General features: G+C 47.5%; 1 protein-coding gene across 1 annotated transcript in view; it reads right to left on the bottom strand.

The window, feature by feature from the left end:
- The window catches only part of TGM3 (transglutaminase 3), a 41,592-nt gene that overhangs the window by 15,686 nt on the left and 13,127 nt on the right, over nucleotides 1–12,779 (bottom strand). The window contains exons 4-7 of the mRNA XM_047771454.1: nucleotides 12,267–12,385; nucleotides 10,239–10,367; nucleotides 6,639–6,816; nucleotides 6,396–6,531 (exon numbers count right to left, since the gene is read on the bottom strand). Of these exons, the coding sequence (XP_047627410.1) occupies nucleotides 6,396–6,531; nucleotides 6,639–6,816; nucleotides 10,239–10,367; nucleotides 12,267–12,385 (562 nt within the window). The remainder of the gene's footprint in view (nucleotides 1–6,395; nucleotides 6,532–6,638; nucleotides 6,817–10,238; nucleotides 10,368–12,266; nucleotides 12,386–12,779) is intronic.

Raw genomic sequence — 12,779 nt, 5'->3', positions numbered from 1 at the left:
AGCAATACAAATGATCATGGAACACATAACCTCACCATCATTAAAAGACAATTAAAATGACAAATAACTATCATTATGCCTCTTAGACTGACAAAGATGAAAGCAGAGGATGATATACATTGTTGTGTGATACTCATTTTCAGGTGTAGGAAAACAAGCACTGTCATACACCACTGGTGGGAGTTTAAGCTGGTATGGCAATGGGGCAATGAGTATGAAAAACCTTTAAAAATCTACATACTCACTGAGTCAGTAGTTCCACTTCTAGGGATTTCTCCTGTTAAAAAAAACCTCACAGTGCCCATAGCTATATATGGAAAGATGTTCACTGAAGCATGGTTTGTAATAGCAAAATAATGGAGGACAAGTTTATCAATGAGGAACTTGTTGGATAAATTGTGGCACAGCCATGCAACAGAATATCATGCAGCTGTCCAAAAGAATGAGCAAAATCAATCTAGCACTACCATGGAAAGATGTCTAAGTTGTATCACCAAGTATGAGAAACAGTTTATAAAATAGTGAGTATATGTATAAGCTTATAAAAATACATACTAATATGATGAACCTATTTGGATTTAGAAAATTATACATAAAAAAGCAGGGAAAGTTAGTCCTCCATAATTCTATTATCTTAGATAACCACAGTTTAGAGAATGGCTTGGTGTATATGTTATGCATATAGACAGATTTTGGTGCATATGAACTAAGCTTTACATTATTTATTTCTGCAATGTTTTCATTTTCTAAAATGAAAAAAAATTTTTTTAGGGCTGCACGCATGGCATATGGAGGTTCCCAGGCTAGGGGTCGAATCAGAGCTACAGCTATAGAATTCATCTAGAAAGCAGCACTGTGGGAAGATGATCCCAGAAGAGTGAAAGGGGCAAGAGAAGATGCGAAAGCAGGAAGAAAACCAAGTTTTATGTTCACTCTGTTCCTAGCAGAGAACCCTAGGAGAAGGGCATGTTGGTTTAAAAAAAAGAAAAAAAACTTGTTTGTAAGGCAGGAATTTAAGGCTACACAGGTGACAAGTACATCCTGCTCACTCCCTCATTTGGAAGCCAGCACTTTGCTCGTGCTTTCTTGGGAGCTGAGTGCCTCTCAAATGCCCCAGGGCGCCATCAGGGACCCTCTGGTTTGTTTCTGCTTGGGGGCCACGCTCTGTCCCACCTCCCAACTTTGGGCTGTCTTGAGGGTTTCAGGAGTAGAACTTAGAAAAAGCACAGACTTAGGGCATTTATTAAATGATGTGCCTGTCTCCCTCCACTCAAATCGATTCTAAATGCCGAAGTTTATAAACTGCTGTCCCTAGAGATAGCAACTGAATCACGCCTACCTTGGGATTCGCAGGGTCAGGGAACCCTCTCTCGAAAGCGACCCCAAATCCCTGCCCCTTCCCCTGGGAAAAGCCTATTTGTCCTTCCAAATGCAGTTCAGACACTACCTCCTTCCACAAATCTTTTCCTAACATGCTCGGAGAGGGCCAGTCTTAGCTCTGGGCTGTCTCTGAATCTTGCACGTGATTTAGAGCCTTGACGTCGGCTCCATAGTCACCCAGGTTCTTGGGCATCTGTGATTCCCACTAGCATCTCACTCCTGGAGCCTGGTGTCCAGTGCAGGGTCTGGCACACAGTACACACATCATGCTCGCTGAATTGAATCATGCTGGACCTTGGGAGCTTCTCTGGCAGCCTTGGTTTCCTTTCTGTGGGTCTGAGCAAGTGGCTCCAGTGACGGTGGGGGCTGGCTAAGTATTAGTGGAGGTTGGAGGTCATGGAGAGTTTGCCTCAGGAGCCAGGGCTCGGGCAGGCTGTGGGTTCTGACCAACTCCGCCTCCCTGACCCCAGGCCTGGGCAGTCTCCCCCTGCCTTCCACCTTGGGGCGCTATGAAGCCTGTAATAGAGTCAGATCTGTGACGGGAGACTGGAGACTCAAATCAAATGAAATAAGAAAGCAAGCCAGAAATGTCAAGATAAAGATACCTTTGGAATTCCCTGGTAGCCTGGAGGTTGAGGATTTGGTGGTGTCATGGCTGTGGCTTGGATTTGACCCCTGGTCTGGGAATGTCCTAGGGCTGCAGGCACAGCCAAAAATAAACAAATAAAAATAACCTTGGCCAAACGGGTCCAAACCATTTGGTTGCAGACCTCAGAGACTCCCTTTATTTATTTATTCTTTTTACAGCCACACCTGCGGCAGATGGAAGTTCCCAGGCCAGGGATGGAATCCAAGCGGCAGTTGCAGGCCTATGCCACAGCTGTGGCAACCCCAGATCCGAGCTGCATCTGCCACCTATGCTGCAGCTTATGGCAATGCTGGATCCTTTCTCCACTGAGTGAGGCCAGAGATCTAACTTGCATCCTCACAGAGACAATGTCAGGTCCTTCACCTGCTGAGCCACAGCGGGGATTCTGAACCCTCCTTTATAGTGACACAGAAGGGAACCATATTAAAGAAGCTTCCCCCCAAATTGTCCTTTCACTTGTCACTTGTCCTGACCAGTGAAAACTTCAGAGCCTTGTGCCTTTTAAGTCAAACCACTGGCCTGAGCAGAATGGCTTAGAAGATAATGTAGCCCCCGGATGCTGTAATATGCATAAAAGAAAGATCTGGAAGAAGCTATTGAGGTCCCCTGCCCTAGCCCTTCATTTTACAGTCGGGAAATTGAGGTACAAACAAGTTAAGGAACTTCTGTAAAGTTAGACACTTACTCAGAGGACCCACACATCACCAGCTGTTTGCCTCCACTTCTCTCTGGGTCTCTGTTTTCTCATTTATGAAATGAGCAGGTCTCTTTCTAAAACCCCTTGCAGTCCAAATGTTTTTTGACTTGGGAGAGTCCTTTTGACAAAGACCTGTGTCCACCCCCTGTTTGGATGCAAATTCAGTTTGACTTTGGGCGAATCATGTCTCTGAGCCCCTGAGACGGTGCCTGGTCTTCGAGAGAAGTGGCATTTGCTGCCTAAATGCGGACCTAAGAACCCAGCTTCTCCTCCTGGTTGGTGGCCAGCCACCCCTCTCTGGAAAAATCTCAAGGTAAGCTGTCAGATTTCTCAAACATTGGTCAAGAGGAAGGAGAACACTCCTTGACATCTCTGGGGCTTCATGGTTTACAAAGCTGCCTGGGTTCAGATCCCAGCTCTGCCATTTTCTTGCTATCTACCCTTGGATGAATGAGTCTGTGTCTCAGTTTCTTCGACTGTCAAATGGGGGTGACCATAATTGTGCCTACTTTTTTTGTTTTGTTTTTTTTCATGTAACTGTCTTTATTGAAATATAGTTGATTTACAGTGTTGTGCCAAATTCTTCAGTACAGAATAGTCATCCAGTCATACATACATATACATTCTTTTTTTCTCATACTATCGTCCACCGTGGTCTATCCCAAGAGACTGGATATAGTTCCCAGTGCTTTCTATAGGACCTCATTGCTTAATCATTCTAAATGTAATAGTTTGCATCTACCAACCCCAAACTCCCTGGCCATCCCACCATTGCTTCTGACGAGTACAATGCAAGCACTAAGAACAGTATCTGGCACACAACAGTTGCTCAGCAAAAGTATTTGCTGTTGCTGTTATTATCAATAAACACTTCCAGATGCTTAATCTCACTTGATGCTTACGTTCTATAACTTTAGGCAAATCTAGACAAGGTTCGAAACGCTTTTAACCTTTGCAACATACAAAGATTCTGATCGAAGGATTTCTGTCCAAACCCAAACCTGGCCGTTTAATAACAAGTTAGTAATTGCTCTCCAGGCAGAAAATGCCTCCCTGCCAGATGGGAACCATGTCAATGGGATGAGATAGCTCCCTTGGGAGGGGGAGCTCTCACACAAAAAGTGGGGTGAGCCACAGCTGCAGAGAATCAAAAAAATTAAAGAGTCTTGGGTGAACATCTAGCACCAGGCCAGCTTTTGTGTTTCACTGATGGGGACCGGAAAGATGAGATGGCTTACTGCGCGTTCTAGAGCCAGATGGTAGTGGGGCTGGAACCAGGGCTCAGGAGACCCTGCCCTCACGCCATCTGGCTGGTAGGGGTGGAGTGGGGAGGGTCCCTCAGCTCCCACTGCTTTCTGAGAAGGGCTCAGAACAGACTGGGGTGGGGTAGGATGAGGGGTGATGAGACTCCCAAGAGAGATTGGAACTTTAGGGCCTGACACCCTGCAACGAGGCCAATAGAAATGACAACGGAGACACCCTGGAATGGTCCAGGGGCCCATACTTGCCCCACGGTCACATATTTGGAATGATTTATGAAGCTAGTGTGGGTGGTGGCCTGAACCAGTGACCAAGAGATCTCAGTTCTAATCCCCAATTCAGCTTCAAGGCCCCACCTTCCTGCTCCCGGAAAGTCTCCCTTGATGGCTTTCTGCCAGAGATCCCGCCGTGCTGACCATCTGAATCACACACCTGGTGTACTGCACACCATCCCACGTCAACCAAGAGCCTCTACTCATGGCCTCCCCGCTTCCTGTCCCCTAACAGCACCAGAGATGCTCTCGGTGGAGGGACTGAGTCTTAAGCTTTCTGGTCTCTCCACCGTGCCTAGTGTGCAGGATGCTCACAGAAGGATGACACCAAAAGGGACCATCCCCTTCCCCAAATCAGTCATCTTGTTGGACCAAGCATCTCCTTTTGTGAAGAAAACCAAGGTCAGGAATGGCACTGCCTGCAACGATCAGAACAGAGCGCAATGGGATTCTGGATGTAACGACCAAGGAAAAATCCAGGGAGAGGAAAAGACATTCATTTATGAGAAGCTGGGAAAGAAAACCCCACTGTAAATAGTAGTGTCACGAGAAAGAGTGCTGCGTATGCGCAGATTAAGAAGGAACATCCTAAAATAAGCTTTCTCTCCCCCATTAAACCCTAGAATCCATGTGACCTTGGGTGAATTACATTTTGCCTCCCTTCCTTCAGAGGGGAGGGGATGCTTACAGTACTTTCAGTACTTACAGTACTTAATGCCACTGCTGATGCAGGGCTGTGGTTTATTTAACAGCTTTCTCTGTTAATTGGAATATTCTTTGACTTTATTCTACTAGGTATCCTATGCACATTTCAGTAAAGTTGGATTTACTTATTCTGGGAATAACAACTAATAAAGTTTTTTGTAGATATAGACTACCTCAAAGTTGAACATCTGGCATCTGTTATCAGTTATCTAGCCATGTACGTGCATGTCTGTGCATGTGAGTGATTGTATGTGCGTGTATCTTTTTATTTATTTATTTATTGTCTTTTTGCCTTTTCTAGGGCTGCTCCCTTGACATATGGAGATTCCCAGGCTAGGGGTCCAATCGGAGCCGTAGCTGCCGGTCTACGCCACAGCCACAGCAACGCGGGATCCGAGCCGCATCTGCAACCTACACTACAGCTCACAGCAATGCCAGATCCTTAACCCACTGAGCAGGGGCAGGGATCGAACCCGCAACCTCACGGTTCCTAGTCGGATTTGTTAACCACTGAGCCATGACGGGAACTCCGTGTATCCTTTAAAATGGATTAAAACAATGGATTACTGACATATGTGTGAAGTACTTTATATATATATATATATATATATACAGTACTTATATATATATAGTACTGAAAATAATTATGTCTGTATCTGTATACACACATCGATATCTGGTAATAACTTGGCATATGGTGTAACTTTAAACAGCTGTAATGATATCTATGTTACATATCTATAACAGCTGGACAAAATTATCGATGTGTCTCTAAGTTACAGATAACCTACTTCCAGGTGGAAGCTATTACACATTACACACCTCTGTGTGTGCACATGGTATATTTATGGTTAGAAATATGCCCAATTACCTACAAAGCTTCTTATTTTCAGTGGGAATCTAGAATAAGCTAATATTTTATTCTACCATCCAAGATACATAGAAAGCATATATGCATAAGAGAGAATGTGTCGCTTTTCTTTAAGAAAGCCCAAAAGTCATATGGGTGGCCTGAAATGACATACATGTGTATTTATTACTAGAAAAGCAATAGTTTTAATGTTTATCTTCTAAAGTAGCATATAGTCGAATGGGCGCTCTAAATTCAGGGTGGTTTCCCAGAGCCCAGAAAACATTTATCTTTCTCTGGTACCAGAACCTTTATCCAGCTCTAGGAGATAAAGTGAACCAACAGAATCTGCAGAACTCTGAGAAGAGTTGTTTTGGGGCTTGCTAAATTCTTGCTAGATTCGGCGTTTCCATTCTACACTTGACCTTAGCCAAAAGCCCAAGAAGTGATGCCATTTCCATTCCCGACCGTGTGTTGACATGTTATTTGCCTCCCCACTCCTGTTTGGGGGTGACTCACGGGGCTGGGGAGAGCTGGGGGGAAGCCGCTCAGATGTGATGCTCGGAAAGCTCAGACACTCACCATACGCTGTCACTGCCTTTGTCCAAGGGCCGTCCCCTGGCGTCGTAGTACACGTCCACGCTGAGGTTTTGGTCTGTGTCATGAGCCGAGTTGAAGTTGGTGATCACTCGGGAAGGAATCCCAAAGCACCGCAGCACTGCAAGTCAGGGGCAGTCTGAGGACTCGGGGTGCCGTGCGGGTGGCACCTCAGGGCAGCCCACTGCTAGCCAGCCACCCAGCAAAGGCACCTCACACACGGAATACCTGTGTTGAGGACCCCCGCGAAGACCCAGCACTGGCCGTATCGGACGGGCCTGAAGCCAGATCTCTGCCACTCCTTAAGGATCTCCACACTGCCGTTCCAGCTTCTGGGGTCCAGGCCACCCGCGTAGTTACCGCTCCAGTTCCCAGAAACCACACCACTGTCATCGTTGCCATTGATCTGGGCAGGAAGAAAACCCCAAAGGAATCAGCATGGAGAGGGACATGCAGAGTTAGGGGACAAGCTAGGGAGCTAAGGAAGGAAGTCAGGGAGCCTCTGTCAAGCGGATTTTCTGTGTCTTCCTGGGTGATTTGGGTGATAATTGTGCTAATGATCCTCAGGGCTATTAAGCAGTTTATGCATTTAAAAGTGCTTTCCCTATCAGGCCATGTTTGATTGCCCCTAATTTGTGTATCATTTCCCCCACTCACAGGGACGACTGAGGCTCCAGCTTGTCAATGGCGAGAAAGGGACAGAAAACCACCTGCAGACAATTTCTGGCCAGAACTCACGGGCTGCTGCCAACGCCTGGCCTGGGGGTTCATGGTGTGAATCTCTCCTGGTCTTCTAAAAGGGTCATGTTAGAACTTTAGCAACTAACTTCTTCTTGGAAAGAATAAAGATGGACTGTTGGCTTTCCATTCATTGATGCCATTCACTCAACCTCAGGCCTGATTCTTGTGTAAGTAACACAACACTGATGCAGTGTGGAAAGAGCACTGGACTAGGAATCAAGAGACTGAGTTCCATTATGTTTTAGAGACTCATACTGAAATATTTACGGATAAAATAATGTAATGCCTGGGATTTATCCAATCATCTGTGGAGGAAGGGACAGAGATGAAACAAGACTGGCCTCGAGTGAACGGATAATTGCTGAAACCAGTGATGGGTACATAGGAATTCATTTTGCTTTTTCCTCTACTTTTGTGACGGTCTGAATTTTTCCATAATAAAAAATTAAAAGAGAAAGAGGGAGAAAACTCTAGTCTCAAGCCCAGCCTGGCCACTTGGCAGCTGGGTGATGGCAGGAAAGTCCATTCACCACCCTCGGACTCAGTTTTTTTTTTAAATTTTATGGCCACACCCACGTGGCGTATGGAATTTCCCAGGCCATGGACTGAATTGGAACTGTAGCTGTGACCTACACTGCAGCTGTGGCAATGTTGGATCCTTTAATCCACTGCTCCAGAGTGGGATCGAACCCGCACCTCTGCAGCAACCTGAGCAGCTGCAGTCTGATCTTTAACCCACTGTGCCACAGTGAGAACTCCTGGGCCTTAGTTCTTCACATTGCAATACAGGTAAACTTAGAAACAAGTCTGCCCTCAGCTCTCTTCCAGCAACCAAGTTTGCAGAGTTTATGAAACTTTGACTAGCCTTTATCCCAACCGTGCAGTTCAAACGGCTCCCTCTCGCTGGGGGACCCCAAGCTGCATGGCCTGTGAGAACGCCCAGTTTGGAAATTGAAGGATCCTTGCCCAGGACAGGCTCACCCAGCCTCCAGGGCTCCTCCCCGCTCCATGTAGTGGGTGGGCCCCGCACCCCCTCCAGGGTGGCCGCGGCTGTGATCACAACATCAGGCAAGATGGAGCTCCCTCCAGACTGAAGATTACATGGCCCACCTGCATCTCCTGAGTCGCAGGGGTGCCAGCCTCCACCGTGGGAATCAGCAGGATCATCTCTGACTGAAAGCAGAGCCTTTCAAAGCCCCATACAGGCCATAATTAGCTCAAGGCCCAGCCCAGCCAGGAGGGGTGGGGAGGGAGAAGGGAGGCACAGTGAGGAGCCTGGCTCTGAGATCAAGTGCTTTGTCTGGAGGGCCCAGTGAGTCAGCTGCTGCTGGAGCCGGGGGCCTCCCCCACCCTCTCCTGCTGAGGAGCCTTAGCTGCCCAAGTCACCTTGAATGCCAGCTTCCCTTAACCTTGGCCTGGGCTTCAGTTGCACCTATCCCAGGCCACTTGATTTTCAAGGTCCAGCCCAGGCCCCACTCCCTCTCAGTCCTGGTTCCCGCCATCTCCCCAGCGCCTCCAACATTCCCTGGGCCTCCCCACACCTGCCCTGTTTGGTTCAGCTTAAGACTCTTCTCCAAGAGAAAGCCCTCTCTGATTACACCCAGGAATCCATCACACAGTTGGAAGGTTGTTCAAATTTCTAATCATATAACTCCCTCGTTAGTTTGGATGTTCTCCGATTCAAAAGTAGAGACTGGAAATTCCTAGTCCATTAATTATGAAAAAAAAAAAAAAAAGAGTTCCCATTGTGGCTCAGTGGTTAACAAACCCGGCTAGCATCCATGAGGGTGCGGGTTCGATCCCTGGCCTTGCTCAGTGGGTTAAGGATCTGGCGTTGCTGTGAGCTGTGGTGTGGGTTGCAGACACGGCTCAGATCCCACGTTGCTGTGGCTGTGGCATAGGCTGGCAGCTACAGCTCCAAATGGACCCCTAGTCTGGGAACCTCCATATGCTGCAGGTACAGCCCTAAAGGACAAAAAAAAAAAAAAAAAAGTAAAGATGCTTCCGAGGGAGTTCCCTGATGGCACAGCAGATTAATGATCTGGCATTGTCACTGGTATGGCCCAGGTTTAGTCCCTGGCCTGGGAATGTCTGCCTGCGGTAGGCAGAGCCAGAAAAGAAAAGAAAAAAAAAAAAAGATGTTTCTCAGTATTTAGTTTCAGATGGTTAAAGGTCAAGAACGCTCCGACTTCTAGCTTTTTAATTTTAACTTTTGAGAGGTTATCCTTTGTTTGGATACTTTCTGATGGAGGCCTTTTCCACACACTGAGTACAGAACAGTAATTTCTCCAGCATCCCGCTTCTGTGTGTGGCTGTGTGTCTGTGGCTGTGTGCGTGCCTGCGTGTGTGCACGTCCATGCGGGCTTGGGGAGGCGGACACAGGTTCTCACGTGGAGGGAGTGGGTGAGTGAAAGAGGCCACGGGCAGGCAGGTGGAGCCTTGTTCTGGCCAGACTCCCAGACTGTGGCTGTGAGCGCATCATGTCAGCTCCCTGGCTTTGGTCTCCCCATCTAGACAACAACCATGTTGGCCTCTGCCCTCCCCGCTGACACTGTGCTGTGGAGGGGATGAGTCAAAGCACAGGAGGTCCACACTGCAGGCTTGCTCCGGAAACTACCCCTGGCCCAGGAGCCCCAGGGATGGAGCAAAGTCTTAGCACTGCACCCTTCCAGCCACCCAAATATCAAATCCAGTGTCATCGGAGGGAGGTCTCACAAAAGGGCTTTGGAGCCAGACAGCCTGGTTCCAGTTCTCCCTCTGCCACGTCCTTACTGAGTGTCTCAGACAAGTTCTTTAACTTGGAGGCGTGTCATACTCTATGTATGTGAAATGGGGCTAGTGATAGCCACCAAATGTATTTTTTTTTTTTTTTAGCTGTGCCCACAGCATGCAGAAGTTCCCAGGCCAGGGATCGAACCTGCGCCACAGCAGTGGCAACGCCGGCTCCATAACCTGCTGTGCCGCCGAGGAATTCCCAACAACTGTATTTTGTGAGACCTCAAGTAATAAGACGAGAGGTTGTGCCTACCCCACGGCTGGGTTTGTTATACACTAACAACTATTTATGGTGGTTTTCTCGTCACTCACCATGGCACTCAGCACGCGGCCAACATATGTGGGGTCATTCCTGCGGGCCACATCGGTGGCAGGGTCACGGCGGAAATTCAGACTGTTATCCAGGATTGAGAGGCAGATGTTCAGAATGCCTTCTTCAAACTGTTCAAGAGGCGACAAAGACAAGACAAGCGGGGTCAGTTAATGAAGGGTTCGGGAGCTCTGCCGGCGAGAACCAGGGGCGCCGCCCACGTCCTTCCACTCCGTGGCCTCCAGAACTGAGAGATTCTGAGGAGCAGCCACCCCACCTGACCTTTAACCCTGAAAACTCATCCAGAGCGCTCACAGCAAGCCCCTGTGCTGAGGCCCCTAAAGTGGACGGGACGCCCTCGCTGTTATGAACTTGAGAGTGAGTCTGTCTGGCCTCTTTTTTTTTTAATTTAAAAATTTTCAAAAACGTTTTAACTTTTAAAAATGTATGGCCTATATATACGGCAGTCAGATTCTTCTTCTTTTTTTTTTTGGTTTTTTTCTAGGGCTGCACCCACGGCATATGGATGTTCCCAGGATAGGGGTCTAACCCACCTATACCACAGCCATAGCAGCGTGGGATCCAAGCCATGTCTGCGACCTACACCACAGCTCATGGCAATGCCAGATCCTCAACCCACTGAGTGAGGCCAGGGATCGAACCTGCAACCTTATGGTTCCTAGTCGGATTTGTTAACCACTGAGCCACGATGGCAACTCCTGCAGTTGGATTCTTAACCCACTGCACCATGGCGGGAACTGCAATTTCTCCATCTTTATAACAGGGAATCAGGCTGAGCTCATCTCAAAGTTCCCATCTAGCTCTGACATTGACCTTGAGCATATTATTTAGACTTTTGAGGGAACTAAGGATAAAAATATCCACTAAAATCAGAATTTGAAGCTGCTTTCACAAAGTAAGACATATTTTTGTCACTGCTTCTCAAATGGAGGCCAGGCTCTTTCTTGCCTTAGGGTCTTTGCATGTGCTGTTCCTTCTACCTTCAATGTTTTTCCCTAAAATATCTGTCCAGCTCCCTTTCCTCCTTCAGGTTTTTGTTGAAAAGTTCCTTCCTAAGAGAGTCTTGCTCAGATCATGCCTTCAAAAATAGCCTCCCTCCTGGGAGTTCCCTGATGGCTCAGTGGGGTAAGGATCTCAGCTTGCCACTGCTATGGCTTGGGTGGTTGCTGTGCCGCAGATTTGATCCCTGGCCCTGGAACTTCTGCAGGTGGCAGGCCTGGCCAAAAACAGCAACGACAACAAAAATAGCTTCCCTTCTGCCCCTGGGTGCTTTCTATGCTCTTACCCTCCCCTGCCACACTCCTTTTTCTTGCTTTTTTTTTTTTCTTTCCAAGGAACTTTGACACAGAGCCCAGCATACAAAACCCAGCATAAAAAATATATAGCAGATGTGCCCTGGCTGACTACGGGATGGGGTCTGAGATGGGCAAAGCCTGCACCTGCCCACCCCCTCCTGGGCATCCAGGGCACTCCACCCAAGGTACTTCATGGTAAAGTCTTCACTTTTCTGCAGGAAAAAGAAAAGGTAGATGGAATCCCTGATGGTTTTTTTCAGGCTGAGCCAACCCGGGAACTCTGGACTCATATATGTCCTAGTAATGAGGAGCCTGTGAAAGGCTGAATGCACACACCAAGGAAGCTTTACCACATTCTTCTGTGGAATGAGTAGCAGAAGCCACATTATTGTCCCAAGTGTCTACTGGGCCTTATCCTCATTGGTGTATCATGGCATCAACAATTCATTGCATCACTTTAGTTATGTGTCTGTTTTTCCCACCAGAGTGTGACCTCCTCAAAGACAGGGAATTCACCTTATCCATCCCCCCTATCCATCAGGTATAGCTTGAGGCCTGGCACATAGTAGGTTTTCAATAAGTGTCCTCGGAATGGTTGGATGACTAGAAGGAAGGCAAATGGACAGATCTGGGAACCCGCATTTATCTGTGGAGCCAGCTGCTGAGCTTCTTGGGTGGTAGGGATATTACTCTCAGCCTTTATGACCCTTTTACCTGTCCGTAGTTCCAGCCAATCATGACAATTCGATTTGTGCTTCCCACAAAGATGATGCCGGCGTCTTCCTGAACATACTCCTCTCTCTCAGCTTGGTTATTCATAAAGACAACATCGGCTATTTGACACAAAAAGCAGGTATCGGGGATTAGAATCCTGTAGAGGACTATAGAGACTGGTCCTCCTCTCGCTCCTGAGTACTGGCCTGGAAGCTGGAGCAAGCTATACCTGCAACCCTTTCCCCAACTTCCACAGAGGAGTGAAGTCTTAGGCTGTAATGTTTCCAACTCATATTGTGTGAACCATGAGCTTGAAAAAGAAGCTAGGGTGACCTGAGAATCTGAAAACGAGACCCCCAGGGATGAAACGCTTGCTTCTTTGCAGAAGCTATCTCCATGCTGCAGAATTGTACTGTGGTCATTACAACATGCTATACAGTTTGCAAAAGCTCATGAGATCCCTGACCCAGAAATAGCAGGGTCTCCATTTAATGGTGAAGAATCGGAGTCTCA

This window comes from Phacochoerus africanus, chromosome 3 (genome assembly GCF_016906955.1).
Source record: "Phacochoerus africanus isolate WHEZ1 chromosome 3, ROS_Pafr_v1, whole genome shotgun sequence".
Lineage (NCBI taxonomy): Eukaryota > Metazoa > Chordata > Mammalia > Artiodactyla > Suidae > Phacochoerus > Phacochoerus africanus.
This window is presented reverse-complemented; position numbering and strand designations above follow the sequence as displayed.